Below are 26,215 nucleotides of genomic sequence, written 5' to 3' on the forward strand. Positions count from 1 at the left end.
CTGGGGTGATCCCCAGGCAACTCACAGTTACACAAGGTAGGGGATTTATAACAAAAATTTGCCGTAACATATGAGCATTATGAGTGTTCTTGTATTATAAAGCAAAACTCCCTGGGATTTACCATAAGGATTTGTCTTTCATGAAGTTTCACTTTGAAACCTTCTTTCTACAAAGCATTGCCCCACTGTCGATCCCAGGGATCAGGATTCTTTTCCCGATAGCCAATTAAAATTCAGCCTTAAATAATAGACCTCTCTACGAGGCTCCAGGTAATAAACTGTAGAGTATGTGGGGTTTATTACCCAGAGCCTCATTGTGATGACTATTGTTTTAAGCTGAATAATTTTCAAAATATCGAAATTGGTTATTTCCTAGCTCCCACCCAGGGGACTATGACATGCATTTGTCGGGGCATCCATGACAAAATGCCGCTAGTCCCTGTGGGGTCTACCCCACAAGATGGCCGCTGATACTCACATATAAACTGGAGAACTTGTATAAGCTACAAACAGTTTGGAACTGAGGGTACAGTATTATAACGAAAACTAACCATGAGAAATGATGCATACTACTGAAAAATATATTACTCGACTCGTGATCAATTCATAATGAAAAAGAATGTCGTATTTTAAGGAAGAACGAGTTCCATTGGTTGTAAAGTTTGACTTTGATAATAAATCCTACAAACAAAACAGCAACAAAATATCCACTGGAAAAAAATGATCATGAAGTTAAATAATTAACGAAAGCTGTTTTTGTAAAAGTCAGAATATAGCTAAATATCATTTCCACATATAAATCGAAGTTCACATCTCAAGCCAGGCAAAAAACAGAACAGGAAACGCAAAAATAGTTTAGTAACATTCAGAATACTTTCGATTCATTTAATAATATAACAAGAATTTAACATGCACCTGTAAGTTCATAAGCTTTGCTAGCGTGCATAACTTTTGAATCTTTGCGGTGCAAAATTTATATCAGTTTCTATTTTGTAGCAACTTGGAACTGAAGCCATATGTAAATTGTCATGAAAACAGAAATACGTAATATCAATCGAAATATCAAGCTTTAGAAACCGGCTGAAGAAGTCCTCTTCATCAATTTACGTTCAACAAGGCAGTTTCTTGAAGAAAATGAATTAAGAAAAAAGCGACATCATCAGATCGTAGTAAAAGATAATAGGCTTGCGTTTTCACGTAAATATAAAGCAGTATACGAGAACCGACTGTTCGTTGATTTCCGCTTTGAAATCAACGAGTGAAACACTTGTTTTCAAATAAAAAGTATTTGTTACCTGCTTGAGCGGACGAATAAAATACCAACAGCAACACGAGTGAAAACAACTTAAGAAGATGTTGTCGGCAGACGATTCTCCTCACAAGAAGTTCGTCCATATTTTTGAAGCATAGTTTGCTCGAAGCGCTGTTGAAACTATTCTATCCCTACCCTACCCTAGAGCGTAACTTGACAGCGAGGGTGGCAAATACTTGCCAGCAGTGAGGTCACGACCCTAAAATAACCGCAGCCGCATTACATTACCGTACGCGGCAATAAATCAGCTGTTACCAGGTGTCTTAATTTCCTCAGAAAGAATGCACGATGACTTCCGTGAGTTCTGTTAATCCGAAAATTATAACACGAAAGGATCCGCTAAAACAAACTGAATGTATTATTCAAGCAAAAGCAATCACCTTAAAATGAGCGCCATTAATTGTCAGGGTAACAAAAGCAAATATAATCACCGAGAGTTCGAGATCGCGCTTGACGTCACAAATAGCGATCTATTATATGTAAGTTATGTCAAAAATCAAAACAATATAATTATTTCAAACAACCAAACTCACGGCACAGTTATTGATGTTTATGTATTTAAGGGATTAACTGGGTTTAATACTTACAATGTACTTGCAGAGTCGCGGCAGTTGAAGTAGAGCTGTTGATAATGTTAATAGCCACACATCTGTATTGACCTGCGTCTGATCTCTGAACATCCGTGATTATCAAACTGTGATTATTGTTGGTTTTAGACACCGAAAGTCTTGGATTCGCTGTAACATTCAATTTCTCGTCATCCTTTGTCCAACTAACACTAGGTGACGGGTTTCCTCGAACTGAACAGCTGAAAACAGCATCTTGTCCTTCCACTGCAGTAACGTCATTTGGGTTCTTTAAGATTTCAGGTGCAACTGGAAAAAATGCAAATACCGAACGTTTTTACAACGAACAAAGGCAATACAAAGGCCTGAACATTTATTCCTTATAACTGAAGACTTTTAACTCTTTCACATACAATAAAATCATGATTATCATAAACAAAACGAAAACTGAATAGACGGTTTCTCTGAGTTTGCGAAAAAATGCAAAAAGCTATCCGGGTATTTTATTTCGGAGGTTCAAAATTTATCAAGGACTAACATTTGACAATTACGAAGATCACTTAAACGTTTAAAGTCAAGTGGCTCTATCTACAAAGGCTATGCAAGGCAGACCAATTTTCTTTCTCGTTGTTTTTCTTCAGTTGGCAATTTTTACCGCTATTATTATGCAAACATGTCGTAAAATAGTCTTTGTGCATATGATAAATAATCTGATAGTGTGTAAAATAAATTTGCAAATATTCGATTTGAGGACGCTGATTTGTCGCGAAGTCTGCTTTTCGTACATTTGTCTGTTTCTCTTCCTAAGAATCATATTTTGTCTAATATCATACTTTTAATTTCAGAAACTAACTTTTACGGAAACACTGCAGTTCATGCAATATTTGCACCAAACATTTAAAATGAAGCAACAAAAAAAGACAACCAAACTGGCCTTAAAAGCCTATTCATTCATTATTCGCATCTAGAAATGAACTACAAAAAGTTAAAATCATTACATTGTATATCCAGTGTAGCAACATAGGAAGTATCATTTCCAAGGCTGTTGTTCGCCACACATCTGTAATCTCCGCTGTCTGTCCTGTTCACATTCGTTATAGTCAGCTGCTTTTTGTCATCTGAAAAACTGATCCTAGATGTGTTACTTGTATCTACAGGAGCTCCATCTCTGGTCCATGATATTGTCGGTTCTGGATTTCCATCAGCGTTACAAGATAAAGTCACGTTCTTTCCTTCTGTTGCTGTTGTATTCTGAGGATGTGCAGTGATCTTGGATTGATCTGTGAGAAAAGAAACAACAATTATTTTAATAAAGGGGAAATTTCAAATCTGGCAAAACTATTTTCAGGAGTACTCGAGTCTTAACTCATGTTTTGCGGATCCTTAGTATGTACTACTTTCGCTGGACACTACTAACAGAGTCATTATATTGTCAAATCATCGAAAACAGAAATCACAAATTTCTGTTTCTAAAACAACAATTCTATGTTTTGTGCCAAAGCCGTAAGGGAAAAGGGGCCTTCTCAACTAAAATAAATGGCATGCAATACATGCAGAAGCGATGACGTTTTACAAGGGTCTTACATAATTTTTAGGAAGTTTAGCAAAAACTTAAAGTAAATATAAGTAGCTGACGCCAGCTTAAATCTTTTAAACCTAAGAAGCAATGTTAGTGATTGTATAAATAGCATAGTTAGGATCTGATAAAAATCAAATAAATAAAGTAGTAGTAGTAGTAGGCCAAGGATGTAAAGTTAAAAATACATTTCCTTCCTAGATTTGCTCAATGGTACAACAGTAATGTTTTATTTTATATTTTAATTTTTTTTTAGATTTTCCTTTGTTGTCACAACAAAGATTGCGTTATATTATAGCGTGACTTCCGATAAAGTCGATCAACAAAATACGATACGCGGAAGCTTGGTTTTAAGCTGCAAGAAAGGTCAAACGGTCTCTTGCTCACAGCGGCCCTGTATTTTCTAAGAATTACAAATTTCTATCTACTAAATCTAATAGATCCCATCATATAACATTTAGTCTCTTTCATTTATACATTGTATACGTAGTGTTCCATTCTAACTGCACGGGAGTATTTTGCTTTTGTGTTCTACGCGGCGATTTCTTGTGAATTTAAACTTAATTTCTGTTCGATTGCGCTAAACAGACAACAGAATTACAGATCCTGTCAATCGGCTGCCTGCATAAAGTGATGACGTCATCGTTTACAATTCATCGCTTAATGACAGCCCTGTCAGTCGTTTTGGATCGATTAGAACAACGAATACTACTCACAATGTATATCCAGTGTTGCTGCACTGGAGGTATCATTTCCGGAGTTTTCGTTATATTAAGGCATAGCCTTAGTCTGTTTATTAAAACAGACTATCTGAACAAAAAACAAAACAATAATGTGCAGAATAAAGCCTGCTGCGAGCAATTTTCCCTTTCGTAAACAAGCGATGCCATTTTTAACAGTCGATGCCTTTCCTGATAACAGTCGATGCTATTTATAATGGTCGATGCCTTTCCCTGTAACAGTCGATGCCATTACTTTGGACCAAATCGCGTGAAAATCGCGTGAAATATCCACTGAAAGGTTCTTTCAAATTTCTTGAGAGTATCAATTGTTTGTTTAGAAATGTCAAGCGATTCCCATAATTATTCTGGTTTTCTAGCTAACGAAATATCTGCGCTTCGGTATACCATAAAATCGCTATGTTCTCGACACTTCGAAAAATTTTGGCTCAGCCCGGAAGTAAGAAATATTGAAACAGAAAACCTCACGCAAACGAATGAATTGATTAATATATCTATTTACTTTAGTAACGCAATGAGAATATTCTATGTTTGTTTAGAAATGCCAAGCGATTGGGTTACTAAAGTAAATAGAGATGTTCATCCATTCATTCGTTTGCGTGGGGTTTTCTGTTTCAATATGTCTTACTTCCAAGCTGAGCCAAGATTTTTGTAAGTATCGAGAGCATAGCGATTTTACGGTACACCGAAGCTCGGATATTTCGTCAACTAGAAAACCAAAATAATTTTTGGAACCGCTTGACATTTCTAAACAAACATCCGATACTCTCAAGAAGTTTGAAAGAACCGACCGACCGACCGACCGACCGACCGACCGACCGACTGACTGACTGACTGACTGATTGACTGATTGACTGACTGACTGACTGACTGACTGACTGATTGACTGACTGACTGACTGACTGACTGACTGACTGATTGACTGACTGACTGACTGACTGACTGACTTGGCTGACTGACTGACTGACTGACTGACTCACTGACTCACTGACTCACTGACTCACTGACTCACTGACTCACTGACTGACTGACTGATTGTTTGATTGGTTTTTCTGTTGCAATTGTTTATTTTGTGTTTAATTGGCATGTAAGGTCGAGCGCAGAAAAGGGTAAAAACTAGCTAAGGACACTTCTGCCCCACACCGACCACAACTCTCCCTAATTCAGGGCACGCGCAGCAAGTTTTGGAGTTGCTCAACAAAACTAGCAATCGGACCGTCATTGCTCACCAATCAGTGAAACATTGTATTAAAAGACGGACTTTTCGTTGATTAAGATAAAACCAGGACACATAAAAAGAGGAGAAATAACTTCGCGCTCATTGTTAAAAGATCGAGGTCGGCACTGTTATTATCGCACCTCTATCAACTGGACTCGACAATCAACTGAACAATTTGTTTGGGAATCGCCTTGTAAACGTAACCCAGTCATGAGTTCGGATCGAACTTAACCAATTACGTTTTCCTGAGAGCTAGGTCCGCTTGCTAAAAAAGCCATAAAAAGACATTAACCTGTGCTAGCACAAGGCTTAAACTTAAAAATTATTGGATAATTATAGCGACTTATAACTAATTTATGACAATGTTTGTTGCTAACTTTTCTGCGCGTCTACTTTGCCAGTAACTTTTGTCCCTTACCGGACTGAACTAACCATTTTTTTTTTTGCTTCGTTATTTTTTTTTTTATTTATTTATAAAGTTTTGCACCAAAGTGGGGGAGCTAAAGCCTCCCTAGCCCCTCCCTCTGCGCGGTCCCTGTAATTTTTATCGCTCGCCATTTTTCGCGCTGCTCCCCATCTAATTGAACGCCTGAAACAGGTTAACGGAAAGCATTCCAACATGGCTGGTATTTGCTTTGGTTACTCGTACCTTTGTGTAATTGTTTGTGTGAGGAATAGCTAGTTACATTATATAGTAACTTGACTCAGATATATATGCACTCGTTAGTTCACATTTTCAAAGATTATGTCACTTCGCCCACGGTCTTTAACGCGGTCTTGCTTACAAATGTAAGGAAACTACAAATCTGACTGCATTGTCATTTAGAAAATTACGATCATCAAATTTAATTAATGAAGTCCTGAGTTTGCCAAGCATTTGATATTTAAAGAATTCAAAGTTTACAAAAGTTATTAGAGTCTTCAAGCGAAAACCTAAATGGCTTAAAAGTTTTTTGCTAACCGTTGTAGAGACTCAACCTCGTTCCCAGGGTGTCTCTCTCCCCGCCCCCCCAGAGCGAGAGGGGGGCGGGGAGAGAGAGACCCTGGGAACGAGGTTGGTAGAGACTATTCTTCGTATATGCGTTCCCCGAGGAAAAAACGGCAAAACAACTAAAATGATGAGTTGACGACAATTGCTCGAGGGACTTATTACTCGTCGACGTGTTATTTCGTGTCATGTCTTTCCACTCTAACCGCTTAATAACTCTAACGTCGAGCCAAAAAGGTTAAAGACGCTCTGAATTCATGCTGTGCACAGCTTCTTGTTATGCTTAGCCTCGAGAGCCTTTAAATAACGATGGTAAACCATTTATACATCAGTTCGTTTTTGATAACTTTGAACAAAACTTTACTTACATTGAATATGCAATTCAGCAGCATTGGAGGTATCATTTCCAACGCTGTTGTTCGCCACACATCGGTATTCTCCGCTGTCTGTCCTGCTCACATTCGTTATAAACAACTCCTTTTTGTCTTCTGATAAACTGATTCTAGAATTCCCACTTGTATTTACGCGAGATCCATTAATAGTCCATGATATTGTCGGTGCTGGATTTCCATCAGCGTTACAAGATAAAGCCACATTCTTTCCTTCTGTTGCTGTCCGATGATTAGGATGAGCAGTGATGTCAGGTTTATCTGTTATGAGAAAAGCATCATTCTTTATTTGTCACCAAGGGGCTGGGTCACATAATTTAAGGCTATTTTAGCACTAACCAGCTGGTCATTGAATTAAGAGTGTGTCCGTGAGAGAACAGGGCAGAACCAGGCAACAGGTGATACAGCTCAAATCACCGATTTCGCCCAAACTTAACATAAATGTTGGGTATGGTGAGCTATTCATTGTGGCTAAACATCAGCTGAAAATATTTTATTCCCTTCAAGTTATGACACCTTTTGCAAAAATGGTCATTTTTCAATAATTTATGCATATTTAATTAGCTGACTTTGATTGACAAGTTCCACAAGAAAAAAAGACTTCTGAGAAGAAAAGTCACTGCATTATATTCTGTGGTTATTAGGCTTTAAGTACAATAATTCAATTCAACCGTCCGATTTCATTTTTTCTCCTCAAACGGTCTTTTGGAAGGTACACATTTCGTACTGTTGGAAGTAGCCTTTAACTAGTGCCCAATATCTCCCATGAGCAACACCTTATATGCATTATTCTTACATGGGTAATGCAATCCATCATTTAACTTCACAAAAATGCCACAAAATGTTTGGGGACTTCAATATTTTATTCGTACTGAGGAACTAAACACACGTGACTTAACGATTTCTTGCTATTTCATCAAAATTCACCGAAACACAGAAGCCATTTATGTGCCTCAATTTGGCACAAAATCGGTACGAAATAGCTAATCAAGCATACATCTATCGATAACAATCAAAACATTGACGAAGAAAAGGCAGTTAGGGCATATTTCGGAGCGTTTTTAGAGCCATATAATTCGGTAATGTTGTGATAGCAAAATGTAAAAATAGCAGCGAAAGATTTTCTTCACTAGTTCGCTCAATTCAACATTTAGGTACATCAAAGTTAAGAAACAAGAAAGTAATACTACATACATGCCACTTATCGACACTCGGATGCTCTCTTTTGAAGAATTTGTTCTTCCTCGCTGCACTTCGATCCTTCGATCGATCTCAATTGACATGAGGCACGCTGAACTTTGCCAATGCATCGTGGTTCATTCTTCGTGAAACGTGTAAACAGGTTGTCAATAAAGTCATTCAAAAAGCTGTTCAAAGTTCATGGAAGGACACTTCTCTCAGCCAGTTTGCATGAAATAAATTTAACTGGAAAATAAACAGCGGCCATCTTGAATTTCTACCTTTGAGCCTGCCGTTTCAGTTAGCGGTACGGCCGTTCCAGTCAGGTACGTTATGTATGGGGAACTATTATGTCCCCAATATAGTAATTAAGGGCGCTTTTCATTCGACCAAAAATTCCGGAAATTTTGGAACAAGGACGAATGGTACAGAAATTTGCTCGGAAAGTTTCCAGAAAATCCGGAAAGTGGTGGGCGCTTTCCATTCGACTAAAAATTCTGGTTTGAGTTTCCTGAAAATTCCAGTGGCGAATGGAACAGCATTTTCCAACTCTTCCGGTTGACTGCAGGGAAGGAAAAACAACATTTGCATATGGTAGTGCGTCTAATATGGAAATTTCTACCTTGCATTTAAATAATGCACTGTGGCCGGATTGCTGCACGTATAACTCGATATATTTGCAAATAAAAAGCATTCCGAGCACTGAGGAAACGCCATTAATCACATCGTGGCCACGAATACAGGGACCTTTCAAAAGCCACACAAGCAACGAAAACGTCGCCAACCCAAAAAGTTTAATGAGCAAAACAATGGCGTAGCCTGAACGCGCGTTATAAATATTTGTACATTTCTTTGCTGCCGCCTGCAAAACAACAACGAAAAAAAAACGAGTTAACCTTAGTTGAATGGTTCGCATTTCGGAAAGTCAACACTTTCCGGATTTTCTCGAAACTTTCCCAGGAAATTTCTGTACCATTCGCTCTTGTTTCGACATTTCCGAAATTTTTTGTCGAATGGAAAGCGCCCGTTGACTTTCCGAAATGCGAATCATTCAACCGAAAACCCCAGAAATTCCTTGCAAACAGAGTTCTTGATTTTTCTGTTCAACGGTCGGCATGCACGGCAACCAAATCAAAATAATTGTTTGTGTTCCAAAATGACGCTAAATGGCGGTATAAAACTGCTCCGACGTTTCGGCAATACTGCCTTCTTCAGGGTGGCACCCTGAAAAATCAAGAACTCTGTTTCGGTGAATTAACAAATGATATACGTCACAGCATGCACTATTGAGTTACAGATGCACGCGGGAGGTTGCTAAGCACGAAAGATGCGTAAGAGTCGCCCGAGGCGAAAGCCGAGGGCGACTCTAGCTTCTTGAGTGCTTAGCAAACCTCCCAAGTGCATCTGTAACTCAATAGTGCACGCTGTGACGTTTACCATTTGATTTATAGCACAACTTTTAGGAGATTTATTAAAGTTTCTTTGAGGTAAAAGTGCGCGTGCTTATTTGAACAATTGCGTATAGTGCTGGCGTAAACGCCGCGGACGAAAACCTAAAAGAAAAAACAAACAAAACAAAGTTTTGAATTATTTCAAACTTGCATTATACCTCAAAGTCTTTCGGCATTATGGAGAAATGGTTTTTCTCATGTTTGGCTTTTCAAATTCACAGGAAAATCGAGAAAACAAGTAAAAACGCGTGAAGCAGTGGCACTTTCTTGTTTCATGTCGCAACAGATCAGCGCGCGCGCTCAGGTTGAAGCATACGTCAGCGTGCACCCATGGGCAAATAGTAGACGCTAAATTAACCAATCGCGCACTTTACTTTAGTTGTGCTATAAAGTCAAATGGAACAGTATTTTTTTTCCGGAGAATCTCTTCGGAAATTGACGGAACGTCAGAAATTTTCTTACTATTTGCAAGGTTTCCCAGTTCTAGTCTCCCATGCATCAGGTCTCCCACCAACGGAAAGAAATAACAGGAAACTGAGCTACAAATGGTAAGCGACATCTATTTCGGTTAGTTTGCTAATTTTGGAAAGAAGCCTTTCCATTTTTCAGTGGTCATTCCAACCGGTTGTCTGGTGAGCACCCTAGAGTTCGTTCAGCATCACATTGCGGTATACACATCAAGCTGTAGCGGAGGAAATTTTTTCCCTACGCCAAATTTAAAATATTCTCATTTTCATCACAAACGCATCCTACCTGAAAACAAACATTCGCGGAGGAAAAGGAAATGAATACATCAAGCGAGTAGGGTACATGAAGCAAGTAGAGTATAGAGTTAATTACTATATTGAGGACATAATAGTTCCCCATACATAACGTAACTGACTGGAACGGCCGTACCGCTGACTGAAACGACAGGCTCAAAGGTAGAAATTCAAGATGGCCGCTGTTTATTTTCCAGTTAAATTTATTTCATGCAAACTGGCTGAGAGAAGTGTCCTTCCATGAACTTTGAACAGCTTTTTGAATGACTTTATTGACAACCTGTTTACACGTTTCACGAAGAATGAACCACGATGCATTGGCTAAGTTCAGCGCGCCTCAAAGCAGCAGTACATGTCAATTGAGATCGATCGAAGGATCGAAGTGCAGCGAGGAAGAACAAATTCTTCAAAAGAAAGCATCTGAGTGTCGATAAGTGGCATATATGTAGTATAAATTTTCTTGTTTCTTAACTTTGATGTGCCTAAATGTTGAATTGAGCGAACTTGTGAAGAAAATCTTTCGCTGCTATTTTTACATTTGCTATCACAACATTGCCGAATTATATGGCTCTGAAAACGCTTCGAAAAATGCCCTAACTGCCTTTTCTTCGCCAATATTTTGATTGTTATCGATAGATGTATGCTTGATTAGCTATTTCGTACCGATTTTGTGCCAAATTGAGGCACATAAATGGCTTCTGTGTTTCGGTGAATTTTGATGAAATAGCAAGAAATCGTTAAGTCACGTGTGTTTAGCTCCTCAGTACGAATAAAATATTGAAGTCCCCAAAAATTTTGTGGCATTTTTGTGAAGTTTAATGATGGATTTCATTACCCATGTAAGAATAATGCATAAAAGGTGTTGCTCATGGGAGATATTGGGCACTAGTTAAAGGCTACTTCCAACAGTACGAAATGTGTACCTTCCAAAAGACCGTTTGAGGAGAAAAAATGAAATCGGACGGTTGAATTGAATTATTGTACTTAAAGCCTTATAACCACAGAATATAATGCAGTGACTTTTATTTTCAGAGGTCTATTTTTCTTGTGGAACTGGTCAATCAAAGTCAGCTAATTAAATATGCATAATTTAGTGAAAAATGACCACTTTTGCAAAAGGTGTCATAACTTGAAGGGAATAAAATATTTTGAGCTGATGTTTTGCCACAGTGAATAGCCCATCATACCCAACATTTATGCTAAGTCTGGGCAAAATCGGTGATTTGAGCTGTATCACATGTTGCCTGGTCCTCTTTTGGACACACTCTTAAATGAAATATCACAATAAAGGCCTCCCCCCGCTGTAGAAGAGCTGAAAAGAAACACAGAAAAGCCTAGAAACGGCATGGATGGGCAAATATGGAGAAGATTAAAAACGGCTGCATTTGGGTAAATTTGAAAAACCTCGGCCTGAAGTTTACATGTATCTTTGCTGAACCTTTGCTCGTATGAAAATTATCTTTGTTTGGAGTGTGACCGTCAAAAAAGACTGTTACTCTGCCAATTTGAAGTTGAACGAAATGAAACAAAATTACTTTAAATATCGTGACCTAGCCCCCTGAAGAAATGCTTTCATGACCGCGAACGCAGTTGTTATATACAACCGTGCGTGTGACTGTTCGATGTGTGGACTAACAGGTGGTAACATTGCAAACCACTTTTGAAAACTGTTATCTCAAATTTCGAAAGGAGTGTGTTTAGGGAATCGAGTACGTTAATTAAACAAACATTAATAAAGGTGACAATCAGTAAGGAGAAATAATATTTCGAGCTTGGGGTTAGAACTTTAAAAACAGTTGGGGATCGCACAGAAACTTGACACACAACTTTATTACGCTCTTATATCTTTTTCATGAATTAAATAGAAACGTTTTTTTAAGGCACAGCAGGATATAGCATAGCCAGCGAAAGCAGACAGCTCTGAGCCGAAAAAGCCGTCTGCTCTCGCAGACTAGACATACGCATACAAGTCATTGTGATGTTGACATTGTCCTACAGTCCACGAGTTATCCGGCCATCAGCTGGCAATTTCACTTTCATAATTTTTTCCAGCCTTGGAAAGACGTTTCAGAATTTCAAAATCTCATGACTGTTCTTACCACACTGTACTTACATAGGACATTCACTGTAGTAGCATTGGAGGTATCCCTTCCGACCCTGTTTTTCGCCACACATCGGTATTCTCCGCTGTCTGTCCTGCTTACATTCGTTATAGTCAACTGTTTATTGTCATCTAAAAGACTGATCCTGGAATTGTCACTTGTATTTATAGGAGATTCATTTCTCGTCCACGATATTGTCAGTTCTGGAGTCCCAGTAGCGTTACAATACATATTAAAGTTTCCTCCTTCTCTTACAGTATCTCCTTGTGGATGAGTAGCGATCAAAGGTTTCACTGTAAAACGCAACAATATTACATGAGAAATTTAAAAAAAAAGGTCTTAGTAGTTTAAATATTCCTTTTTTGTTTCGTAATCTGTCATTTGATCTTTTGAAAACTTAGCATTCCTGATAGAATTTCAATAAAAGTTAACACATTAAATGCAAAAATAATCTATCTCTTGAGTCTATGTGAATGTAAAGTACAACATGTATTAGGAGAGTCTTCGAGAAAATCTTTTCGAAGGAAATGATGCTAAGTGTTTTTTCGTGCATCATCACTGTCGTCGTCGTCATTACAAACAAGGGCTTGCTAGCTTGTTAGCGGTTTTGGTAAAGGACAAAAGAGAAAAGGCAAATCATCTCATATCGATTAAAATGCCCTCGTTGTCCCAAATTGTTGGTAGTTCCTACATGAGATAATAACTTGCGAGTGACATTTACAGATAACATAAGTAATTTCCAAAGAAATACGCTACTTTGGTAAGAAACACACTACTACTTTTGTACACTTTAACATACCTTCTATAACAATTATTGTCGTATCAGATGAATTACCAAGATCATTCGTAACAAGACAGATGTAATTCCCAGCATCCTGTGAAGTAGTTGTGCTAACTTTCAGCTGTACATGGCTTTCATTATAATGTGGGATAGTGACTCGTGGGTCATTAATCTCCACGCTAGCATTTCTTGCTATCACAGTTCCATGTTTTTTCCACAGCACATCAGACGCTGGAGGTGAAGCGACATACTGGCATGTCAGCTGTAGATCATTCCCAAAAGCTACAAACTGTGTTTGATCTCCATCAATTGTCACTGCTGGTCCAACTGCAATGGAAGTTAAATAGGAGTTAGAAAAAAAAACTTTCCGAACGCCAACTGATACTCCCTTCTTAGACAGCAAAGAGGCGAAAATATGCACCCATTCTTATTCACTTGCCTTCTCTTTCAATTTATTCGCTCAAATGTTTTAACTATACCTAGACTGGCCGTTTTTGACCTTCCGGGACTAAGGGGAAGGGGGTTGGCGGCATTCAAAAGCTCCCCCCTCTTTTGTGGCCTTAAAACCGTTTATTCTATGGTCACCCAGCCACCCCCCTCCCCCAACCGCCAAATAAAATAATAATAATAATAATAATAATAATAATAATAATAATAATAATAATAAAAATATATAATTATAATAAAAACCTTCTCAAAATCCTTTGCAACTGAAATATCGTCAATGCCAAACAACTTGGTCAGTTTGAAGTCAGCAGGAGTAGTACGTCGTATAGAAATAACTCTTGCCATAAACTACTTCATGTGTAAGTCTTAGGTCGATGACGTCATTAATCTCGTGACTTTGCTCAGAAGTTCGTTTTTGCTCACTGTGACGAAAATACTTTGTTACTGAAAAAGGAGTCATTGCAGGTACCGAACAAAATATAAATATTAAGGGGGCTATGTACAATTTCCAAAAACTGGGTGTCTGGGTACAAGTGCGTATCTGGCGTTGCATTAAATGTGAGGTAACAAGAAATTACATGTTGGTAGATTCTTATATGTTAAGTACTTTTTAATCAATCCCATTGCTATGACGTCATCGGTCACGTGACCAGAACGGATCACATTTTTAAATTCGCTTGAAAACTTAACTAGAACCTCTCTCTTAGGATCTTTTTGAGTGAAGTTGTAGTTTTTTAAATAGCGTTTTTAAAAATGGCCATTATTACTTTTTCCTGAAAAAGTACGGCAGTAAAAATACAATTGAAAAGTTTGTTGGCTTCCTACTCAACGACCATTTGCATTTGAAATAAAAGAAAATTTTGCCAAAGGCTTGGTGTATGCTCTTTAGGATAGCGTTGTCAGTTTCTTTTCATTTTAATTGCTTTTGGCGAGGATGGATGTTATTTCTTTCAGACGATAGGAGTGGGCCTGGGGAGAAGTTAAGCTGCGCCCCCCTGCTAGCGGATTCCCCCTGGTCCGTATTGCGGGCTCATGACGAGCATTTTCAAAATGGCGTCGATTGCAATCTAATGAAGTGATTTTGAGTTATATAGGATAGTTTTGTCAATGTTCTTTCTTCTTGACGCGATCACGAGTCCCCAAACAAAGGGTATGCAATATCCTTTATTTGTATTCCCCATAAAGAAGAATATGGAATGAGGAGAAACGGTGGAAGCTTTTCGCAAACATTTCTAATAAAAACTCACTGTGACCTAAGGTAAGCGTTTCTCATTGTACTATAATTTATTTTGAAGACTGGCTTAACCCTATCCAGACCGGGGGGGGGGGGGGGGCGGAAAGTGCCCGCGCCGACTTTGAACGCTTATAACTTTTTTAATATTCAACCAAACGCTGCCAAACTTTGAGACTTTATCTAAAATTTATCTGGGAATAATTTGGTAGGGTAGTTTGTTGTGTCAGAAACTTGACGTCACCATGGCAACGGCATTTTGACAGGCATGTTTTCACAAATTTGTAATTTTCCTGTTTCTATTAATGAAAAATAACTTTAAAGCAATTATTTTCATCTGTTTACGGGTTTTAAGCACAGTTTTATTGGTTTTGAGTATTTTCCAGTAATTTTGCGCGGTTTTCTGACGTTTTGAAAAAATTCGAAATCCAAGATGGCGGATCCAAGATGGCGGCTGTTTTGACATTATGATGTCATTGTCACGTGATGTGACGTCATCATCCCACGTGACATATAGCAAAAGATAGATTTTGGGACATATTATATATCCTGTAAGTTTCATTGTGATTGCTTAAATATTCTGGAAGTTACGGAGGGGGGGCGGAATCCGCCCCCCCCACCCCGGTCTGAAAAGACCAAAAAAGCCCGGTCTGAATAGGGTTAAGCTTATTTCTTCGGCGTTTATGTGAAGATTTATAAAAGCGCTTAAGACAGAATCGTGCTAAAACTTAGCTAACTGGAATTAAAGCCGAGCTCGGCGATAAAAAAATAGATCTTGTACATTTTGAGGCGATAATATGATAGCAATGTCACTCAGTTCGTCGAGGCATGTAATTGTTATTTATATTTGTCATCTGAATGTTAAGCTACTTCAAATTAATAAGAATCGCATCCTTTCATTATTTATACGTGAGGAAATGTTTGTCAAAATATTGACCAAGTGGTCATAAGGCTGCACAGAAAAATTACATTTGCCTCTTTGGCCATGTGTAATAAATGAGACCATTTCTTAAATTTAAATTTGTATATTTCCATGATGTGTACTGTATTGCCAGACATAGATTTACGTTTCTTTTGCATTTTGTGGTATACAGGTAATTTGTGGGATTAATAGAATGCCTAATAGTAGTATAAGGGTAGGGATACTGCGCCAGGGCGCATGGGCAAGGGCGTAAGGGGCGTACATGACGTCACAATCCCCCTGGGGGATGACGTAATTTCCCTTTTTCGGAGGATGACATCATCGGGTAGAGGGGCGTATGCGCAAGGGCGTAGGGGCGTTCATGACGTAATTTTCTATTTTGGGATAACCCTTTACATAGGATGACATCATAGTTTAAAAATAGATCGGATGATGTAATTGGATATTTTTAGAACATAACATCATGCAATGTTCCCTTCCCCCTCCATTCTGGTTTATAGTCAAAAATAGTAGATAGAATTATTTTGCGAAAATTATGATTTAGTAATCAGACTTCATAACATGATAAAATGAATAAATGATTTAATTTTATGGGGAGAAATATGAATGTTTATTCACGATGGAATGTGTCTAGACGATAAATCCGTATTTATTCCTTGAAAAAGTCGCAAGAAAGGCAAAACTTTTCCCTTCAAAGTTGTACAGTGGAAAAGAGAAAAGTCTTTTCTGCCTATCGATCATCTAAACTGCAGCAGATCGGAAAAATAAAGCAACGATTCGTGTAATCTTGTCTTGTATGCTTGTATAAGAGATTGATTGCTCTTTTCAAAATAAAATAACCGAGTTATTAGCGACCATCAGCACCATTGTTTCTGTGTCTTTGTTTAATACACGAGCATCAGCTTAACTTTAATGACTACAGTTTTAACTCGGGATATCGTTTGCATTTCACGATTTTGGTCTTTTACCTTAATTTTCTAGTCAGAGTAAATGTGTCACGCTCAACTAAATAAAGTAAAAATTTATGTCCGCTTGGAATCCTTGTAACGGTTTCACTAAGCTGTTGTTTAATAGGTTTGAATCAACGGAACCAATAAAATTAAATACCTGATAGGCAGTAGTATGGACACACGCGGGTTTGCAGATTTTGCTGGCGTAAAATTCACCATATAACGTTAAAAACTATAAAACTTCTGCGTTAAGAAGCCAAATCATTGAAGCGCATCAGTGAACATATTTGACCGCCTAATTGTTTGATGTCCTTTGAGAAACCGTGTTTGTAAACAAAAGCGTACTTTCAAACACATGTAGGCGCACTGTTAAAATTCGTTTAGTTTCTACAATCGCGAGTTGAGATTTCTTTATACTTTGAATGGTTTTCCCTGAACGAAAACCCAAGTTTACGACAAGAGATTACCGAAATTTGTCCAGGACAGTGTTCCAAAGCGGTACAAAGAGGTATTTGCAAGAGCGAGAGACAAGAGGTATTGGAATTTGTTGATCTTGATGCATGGTTTACGTAACGCTTGAGGAAAACGGAACGCACTTTTAAAGGTATGAAAAGATTTGTTTAATAAGCATGGAAATGTATTGGACTCTTTCGACAGTGAGAAAGTTTTCTTAAATCAGTAAAAAGAGAAAATGAGTTTCTGCGAGATTTTACCATTACTAGCTCTTTGCTTCTGTTGTTTCTGTCTGATTTGTTTTGCATTTGACAATTTCTTTCTTCTACTGCTATCTTCTAGTAAAAGCCGTTCGCACCCAACTAAATAAAGATAAAATAAGGTTTACTCAGTATTGACTCAACATATATATTATTAAAGTCAAAATGAAATCAAAATGACCCTGTCATTGTAAGCGCAATTGTAAATCTATTTTGCTGTTTGTAATAATTGTTAGTTTGATTATTTTTGGCGTTGTTTGCACTTGGTCACTAAACTGGTTAAATGATTTATCGATCTTATGATCTTAACGTCATTTGAAATGGAAAACTTTTAGAAAGTTTTGACAGTAAGAGAGTTTACTTTAAAGAAATGTAAATGAACTGTTGACAGGTTTGAGTGTGAATTTTTCGCTCCGATAATAACCCTTGGGAAAAGCATGTTACTAAGGCCTTTGTGTTCAGCGAAACCCCTAATTCTGGAAACGTTAATTAAATCTCTTTTCTTTTAAGGAAATAAGGCATTTTAGTCTAAAAAATGGTAAAAACCTGCCCCCAGCGAGGCGATTGTATTCATTTGCGCCAAAATAAAACAGTTCAACGGATAATTATAAACAAAGCTAAAGACTATTTTGATACCATAAAATTACAATTTATATCATAGTGCATGTGATGTTTTATCTCATTTATCTCATCCTGAACCTTTAGAATTTGTTATGTTTCGGAACAATTTAAATCTGTGTCTTGATCAGCTCGTTGTTTTGATTTGCTTAATTGCTAAAAACACAGGAGGAAAATCGAAAGTAAATACTGACCTTTAGTACTTTGCACCGGTAACTAGTCTGTGGTATCTTTATCGATGGCTGCAAAACAGTGTGTTTAGTATGTTATACCTCCTTTCAAAGGAAAAGATCTCACTATAGAAACTTCAATAGAATGATGTCATCGCTAAATATACAACAACGTCCTCGGAAGCGGTGGTGCAATAGCCTAAATTATTTCGAACCAGTGTTTGCGCCCTGCGTCTAAAAATAGAAATTATGATTTTAACGAGAAATGGGGTGTACGATTCTAAATTTAGACAATTACGTAAACCTGCCATTTTAAAGATATAAAAGTAGACTCATTCTAACTGCTCCTTCAGTTGTGAAAAATATGAATGCTTATCACGAATTAGAAGAGCTAAACATGCAAGAATGGGAAGACCTTTGTCGCTGTCACCCAATCTCTCTCAGAGACATGGAGGTATTTCAAGAAGGCATCAGTGACGAGGTAGATAAATCATCTTTTGATCTTTACTGTCGACCTGAGAACACTAAGAAGAGTTTTATCTGCTCTCAATGCGAGAAACATTTCACCAGAAAATATGATTTAGAGCGACATATGAAAACTCACACGCGAGCAAAGGAATATGGATGTAATTTCTGTACAAGAATGTTTTATCGTAAAGATAAACTTCAACAACACCAGGCAATTTGCCAGAGAAAGGCGATTGAGGATCAATGCACAGCAAAGCAGAAGATTGCTAACGAGGTTGGTGCTAATGGAAACAGTGTTATGGGACACGATGATCGCGGCGGATCAAAGGCTCCCAAAAACTTTGTTTGCGCTCGTTGCAATAAACATTTTAAAAGGAAATTTCATTTTAAACGCCATACGAAGATACATGCAAAAGAGAAAGACTTTCAATGCAGTACCTGCAGCAAAACCTTTCATCGCCGAGACAAGAAGGTACAGCATGAACGTTCGTGTAGGAGAATGCAAATAGGTGACGACAGGCGAGATGTGTCCGCTGAGAACATGTTCAAAGCTCAGGTTGGCGGTGGAGAGGGAAGTGGAGAGGATCGTGATGTGGAAAACCACGAATGTGAAAGCGCACTCAATGGAAATTTAAACATTTTTCAAATGAAACCACGGATTAACGAAAAGTATGATTTGTCCATTTTCCTACAAGGAAAGAAGGCTAATGTCTCGAGGAATTTACAACGAGAGCTGGAACTGAAAAAAGGCGTAAAATGGTTTATTTGCGTACATGTGAAAATGATAAAATATAGGCCAGAGGGTGAAGATGAAATTAGCACACCGCATTTTCGAAGTAACTGTGAAAGACTTCTACATTTGACGGACCTATCTGACCAGTATCATGAAAGTGTCGAAAAGATAAAGGAATCATTTCAGGCTTACCAACGAGAAGGCAGCGGATGGCAACTGAAAGAGGTAAAGATTACGTTTTTTCGATAAATGCCTATTTGGCTCTAGGGGTTACAATATCTAATCTAGTTATTTAATCTTTAATTAGATCATGGATCTGTTAGGCTGTTTTGATTTGTTTCTTTTTATTGGTATAATAATTATTTAGCGTTTACTCTGTGTTCTGGTTTTATGTATGTGTGCAGAACTAAAGTTGCATTTATGATATATATTAGGCTGCCTGCCTTTTTAACTCCTTAGTTATTTCAGGTAGCTAGGCTTCTTTTCATGTTAATATCACAGTATAATTATGTTTATAAATGTCACCAAAGGAAAATAAATCTTGTTGACATTGTGTTGTTGCAGTATAATTAAGTGAAACTTGTGAATTATTTTATAGGTATTAAAGCTTGACCTCGGCGTAGCTGTTTACACTCCCCTCCATGGCTCGAGCTACATTAAACTTCCTAAAACATTAAAAGACAAGAAAGCAATACTCAATGTACAGAATGATGATCAAAAGTGCTTTCTCTGGAGTGTATTGGCCGCCCTTCACCCAGTCAACCGGAAGGACCACAACATTACAGACCCTATGAAAAAGAGCTCAATGTAAGTGGTATCACGTTTCCCGTAAAAGCAAGCGACATATCGAAATTTGAGAAGGAAAACCCCACAATAAGTATCAACCTTTTTGGCTTTGAAGAGAAAGAATTGTTTCCTGTGTACATAACGAAAGGCAAAAAAGAACATCATGTTAACTTATTGCTTATCTCGAGTAATGAAACGACACACTATTGTTTAATTAGGGATTTAAGCAGGTTATTACGTTCTTTAACTAAGTATAAATGTAAGAAGTTTTTCTGTGAATATTGTTTACATGGGTTTGTGAGGGAGGATTTATTATTAGAGCATGAACCACTATGTGCTAAGAATGGACCGCAAAAAATCAAATTACCTGATGAAGACCATGATGTGTTATATTTCAAAGATGTTCAAAAACAGCTCAAAGTTCCTTTTGTGATTTACGCAGATTTCGAGTCTATTTTAGTGTCTTGTGATGAGCAACAATTAGACCCCAGTGTTTCGTTTACACAGAAAACGCAAGAGCACAAACCAAGCGGTTTTTGCTATACAGTAGTTTCTGAAGTAGAGGCTTATGATACTCCACCTATTGTGTATCGTGGGGAGGATGCGGTTGATAAATTTCTAGAGCATTTATTACAAGAAGAAAAACGTATTAAGGGAATTTTAGAACATGTTGTCCCGATGTCGATTAACAATAATGAGGAGCAAGCTTTTCAAAGGGCGACACACTGCCATATTTGCGACGAAGAGTTGCATGGAACTGACCGCACGAGAGACCACTGCCATCTTACGGGGAAATATCGCGGGGCCGCGCACTTTTCCTGCAATTTGAATTTTAAGTTTTCCAATCGCATACCTGTCGTTTTGTACAACTTGCGCGGTTACGACTCTCACCTGATCATGCAAGGGTTGGGGAAATTGAAAGGGGTTCCTATCACCTGTATACCCAACAACTCAGAAAAGTACATTTCGTTTTCTGTGGGAGACTTGGTGTTTATTGACTCCTTACAATTTATGAATGCTTCTCTTGAAAAGCTTGTCTCCAATTTAGCAAAAGAGGGAGATGATAAGTTTCGAGTACTTAAGAAATACACACCTGCTGATAAGGTACCTTTACTGTTGAGAAAGGGGGTCTACCCTTACGAGTATGTTGATAGTTTTCAGAAGTTTCAAGAAACGAAGCTCCCACCCATGGAGGCATTTTTTAGCTCACTGAAAAATGAGGAAATAAGTGAGGAAGACTACGCCCATGCACAAACAGTGTTTGCCGAGTTTCAATGTAGATCGCTGGGAGATTATCATGATCTGTATCTGAAATCTGATGATTTGCTTTTGTCTGATATTTTTCAAAATTTTCGTGACATTTGTTTAAACTATTACCATTTAGACCCCGCCCAGTTCTATACAAGCCCTGGCCTTAGCTGGGCGGCTTGTTTGAAAATGACAGGCGTTGAATTAGAGCTTTTAACGGACCCAGACATGTACATTTTTATCGAGCAGGGAATAAGAGGGGGTATATCTATGATATCAAATAGATATAGCAAAGCAAACAACCCTTATGTAGCGGGTTATGACAAAGATCAGGAGACGAATTTTATCTTGTACGTAGACGCTAATAACCTTTACGGATGGGCGATGTCACGATCGCTGCCTGTAGGTGGGTTTGTCTGGTTGAATGAGGACGAAATTGCGGATTTAGATGTGCTAGACATTGCTGATGACAGTGAGGAGGGGTGCATTTTGGAAGTGGATTTGGAATACCCCTGCAGCTTACACGATCGTCACAACGACTACCCACTGGCCCCTGAGAGGTTGGTGGTGAAAAATGACATGCTGTCTCCCTACTGCGAGCAGCTGGTTGACGAATTACAGTTGAAATCTGCGCAGGTCGCCAAACTAGTTCCAAACCTCAACAACAAGACAAAATACGTTATACATTATCAAAACTTGAAGCTGTACCTTAGTTTGGGTATGAAGTTAACAAACATTCATCGAGTTCTCCGCTTCCAACAATCTCCTTGGCTCAAGTCCTACATTGACTTTAACACAGAAAAGCGAAAGCTTGCTGCTAATGACTTTGAAAAAGACTTCTTCAAACTTATGAATAACTCTGTCTTCGGAAAGACCATGGAAAATCTAAGAAAACGCGTGAATGTCAAACTCGTGAATAACGAGAAACAGCTCAAGAAACTGACCGCCTCTCCTTCCTTTGATTACTTCAGAATTTTCTCAAATGAGTTGGCCGCGGTGAACATGAAAAAACCCACGTTGTACCTCAACCGCCCCATCTACGTTGGCTTTGCAATACTGGACTTGTCAAAAACATTGATGTATGATTTTCACTACAACTACATCAAGAAAAAATACGACCTCAAGGCAACGCTGCTTTTTACTGACACGGATAGTTTGTGTTACAGCATACAAACCAAAGACATTTACAGAGATATACAAGAAGACTCAGAACTGTTTGACACATCAGAATACTCAAGAGGCCATTTCCTGTTCAGCACTGAGAACAAGAAAGTACTGGGAAAGATGAAGGATGGAACACACGGCATACCTATCGAAGAGTTTGTTGGCCTGCGACCTAAAATGTACTCCCTTCTTTATACAGAAAACTGCAAAACTATCGAAAAGAAAGTGGCCAAAGGAATTGCAAAAAATGTCACGAAAAAGGAAATACGTCATCAACATTACAAGGACTGTCTCTTCAACAGAAAGCAACAGATGGCGTCCATGCATCAAATACGCAGTTTTCAGCACAATGTCTACTCTATCAAACTGAACAAAATTGGGCTTAGTCCTTTTGATGACAAGCGACACATTACGAGTAACGGTCGTGACTCATTAGCGTATGGACATTATACTTTAAGAGACTCTAATTTAGATCAACATGATCAAGAACTGATCGAATTACTAGTTAATTTGTAAAATAGTTCTATTTAAGTAATGTCCAGGAGTTGAAACATCTATTTTCAATTGCCTTAAGCGCTAAATAAGAAAGAATTGATCGTTTATTTCAAATCTCATTACTTGTCTCCTGTTTAAGTGTCGCTTATGCAAGGAGAATTTAGATGTGGATCACTCTTGGAGCTTATGTAATCACACACATGTAGAGTAATTAACGACATCGTATTTCAATAAAGTACAATGAAACGAAAACAACAGTCTCTGTGGTGTTTATATTAACACAGTCTTCCAAAACAAAACCTGTCCGTGCTTTTTATAATTCGGTTGATCAAGTAAAAATTGCATCCTTATCATTAAATCGAGTATCATCGCCGGCGAGCCGCTGTCTTGATTTCCAGCATCGAATGATTAATCGAGACGTTGGTATGATCAATAGGGTTGTAACTAACGGATTAATATATGAAATTACTTGATTTGAATCATCACTTGAAGTATCAGTAGATCTATAAACACAACCCGTGAAAGCATTTCAAATACAGTAAAACTGAATACTGAAAATATACATTAGATTTAGCAGAAAAATTTTTAACTTCTCGGAATAACCCTAGTTAAAAAAAAGTTTGATAAAAACCTTTAAAGATTTTTTTTGTGTTGAAAAATGTTGTTGTTGTTTTTTCTTTCTAGAATAAAATTTTCCTTGATTTTTGTCTAAGGGTGAATATTAACTAAAAAAAAAAATTGGAGAAAGAAAAACGTTTATGTTTTTTTATTTAGAAATTAAAACGTTAAAACAAAATCGGATTAAGCAATTTGTTCTAAAAAATATCTTCATTTTTTTTCTTCTTAGATTGAAAATTAAAGTATAAATATCCGAACTCCATAGAAGTGAATTTAGTTATCACGGAAATCTAAACGTCTGACGTTTTAATCATTGATTTTTACGTAGAGAAGGGATAAGATAATTTTGTACGCGCGCGCGCTCTCCGCGTGAGGCGCGTTCGCAGCGAAAATACAAAGCTAAAATGTCCCGCATGTCTCCTTTTGTCCTTTTTGTCCTTGTTTTGTCCTTTCTGTCCTTATTTTGTCCTTTTTGTCCTTATTTTGTCCTTTTTGACCTTCAGTAGCGTCTATATAACACAAGGATATTAACAAAACTCTGTCATTTGCGTCAATATCCCATGCCGTTAACATGGTTAGAAGAGTTTGTCGAGATTGTCCGGTTCCGGGATGTGGAGCAAAATATCTCGTGAAATTAGCAGCTGGATCACAATCAAAGAAGAAAGTGGCTACAGGAAGCAAAACTACAACCTAAAGTTAAAGTAATCGTCTATCAAAACACTGAGAACAGCCAAAAACTTAACGCGTGTACCATACCTCCGTCTATTCAACAACAAGGCATTGACATTAAATACCAGTTATCCACACCAAGAAAATCAAAGGATTTATTAAAAAACAGAAGTAAAGGCATTCGAAAAACAGACAAGACTAGCAAACGGTCTAAAATAACAACACCTCAACATCTACGGTGGCTTTCTCTGTAATGTTTTTGCATAAACATTTGCTGTCAGGGATGACGCGTACATATAGTCTTTTTTTGCAATCTTTGTTGGAAAGAATGTAATGTCAACGGCTAAATTAAAGCGTATTAAAAGAAGAACTTGAGTGATTTTCTTCCGTTTGTTTCCTTAAAAACTCTTATTATTTACTTCATAAAAATTCTTTAAACTTTTCCAGAGTTCGAGGTTTCGCTGAACACAAAGGCCTTAGTAACTTGCTTTTCCCAAGGGTTATTACTGATCGGAGCGAAAAATTCACACTCAAACCTGTCAACAGTTCATTTACATTTCTTTAAAGTAAACTCTCTTACTGTCAAAACTTTCTAAAAGTTTCCATTTCAAATGACGTTAAGATCATAAGATCGATAAATCATTTAACCAGTTTAGTGACCAAGTGCAAACAACGCCAAAAATAATCAAACTAACAATTATTACAAACAGCAAAATAGATTTACAATTGCGCTTACAATGACAGGGTCATTTTGATTTCATTTTGACTTTAATAATATATATGTTGAGTCAATACTGAGTAAACCTTATTTTATCTTTATTTAGTTGGGTGCGAACGGCTTTTACTAGAAGATAGCAGTAGAAGAAAGAAATTGTCAAATGCAAAACAAATCAGACAGAAACAATAGAAGCAAAGAGCTAGTAATGGTAAAATCTCGCAGAAACTCATTTTCTCTTTTTACTGATTTAAGAAAACTTTCTCACTGTCGAAAGAGTCCAATACATTTCCATGCTTATTAAACAAATCTTTTCATACCTTTAAAAGTGCGTTCCGTTTTCCTCAAGCGTTACGTAAACCATGCATCAAGATCAACAAATTCCAATACCTCTTGTCTCTCGCTCTTGCAAATACCTCTTTGTACCGCTTTGGAACACTGTCCTGGACAAATTTCGGTAATCTCTTGTCGTAAACTTGGGTTTTCGTTCAGGGAAAACCATTCAAAGTATAAAGAAATCTCAACTCGCGATTGTAGAAACTAAACGAATTTTAACAGTGCGCCTACATGTGTTTGAAAGTACGCTTTTGTTTACAAACACGGTTTCTCAAAGGACATCAAACAATTAGGCGGTCAAATATGTTCACTGATGCGCTTCAATGATTTGGCTTCTTAACGCAGAAGTTTTATAGTTTTTAACGTTATATGGTGAATTTTACGCCAGCAAAATCTGCAAACCCGCGTGTGTCCATACTACTGCCTATCAGGTATTTAATTTTATTGGTTCCGTTGATTCAAACCTATTAAACAACAGCTTAGTGAAACCGTTACAAGGATTCCAAGCGGACATAAATTTTTACTTTATTTAGTTGAGCGTGACACATTTACTCTGACTAGAAAATTAAGGTAAAAGATCAAAATCGTGAAATGCAAACGATATCCCGAGTTAAAACTGTAGTCATTAAAGTTAAGCTGATGCTCGTGTATTAAACAAAGACACAGAAACAATGGTGCTGATGGTCGCTAATAACTCGGTTATTTTATTTTGAAAAGAGCAATCAATCTCTTATACAAGCATACAAGACAAGATTACACGAATCGTTGCTTTATTTTTCCGATCTGCTGCAGTTTAGATGATCGATAGGCAGAAAAGACTTTTCTCTTTTCCACTGTACAACTTTAATTTGAAGGGAAAAGTTTTGCC

The 26,215-nt window shown here is 37.6% G+C and overlaps 3 protein-coding genes across 3 annotated transcripts in view; 2 read left to right on the top strand and 1 right to left on the bottom strand.

The window, feature by feature from the left end:
* LOC144637970 (titin-like) overlaps positions 1-26,215 on the bottom strand; it is a 175,624-nt gene that overhangs the window by 57,174 nt on the left and 92,235 nt on the right. Inside the window, exon 25 of the mRNA XM_078497059.1 lies at positions 1,900-2,187. Coding sequence (XP_078353185.1) covers positions 1,900-2,187 — 288 coding nt within the window. The remainder of the gene's footprint in view (positions 1-1,899; positions 2,188-26,215) is intronic.
* LOC144638012 (uncharacterized) lies at positions 18,018-20,146 on the top strand. Its single transcript, XM_078497111.1, has 2 exons — positions 18,018-19,541; positions 19,915-20,146. Exons 1-2 carry the CDS (start codon positions 18,480-18,482, stop codon positions 20,125-20,127), a joined length of 1,275 nt encoding a protein of 424 aa, XP_078353237.1. The 5' UTR covers positions 18,018-18,479; the 3' UTR covers positions 20,128-20,146.
* On the top strand, positions 20,158-23,234 carry LOC144637986 (uncharacterized). The gene has a single exon (XM_078497080.1). It carries the CDS (start codon positions 20,781-20,783, stop codon positions 23,028-23,030), a length of 2,250 nt encoding a protein of 749 aa, XP_078353206.1. The 5' UTR covers positions 20,158-20,780; the 3' UTR covers positions 23,031-23,234.

Source organism: Oculina patagonica, chromosome 14 (assembly GCF_052425735.1).
Source record: "Oculina patagonica isolate OP01 chromosome 14, crgOcupat, whole genome shotgun sequence".
NCBI classification, from domain to species: domain Eukaryota; kingdom Metazoa; phylum Cnidaria; class Anthozoa; order Scleractinia; family Oculinidae; genus Oculina; species Oculina patagonica.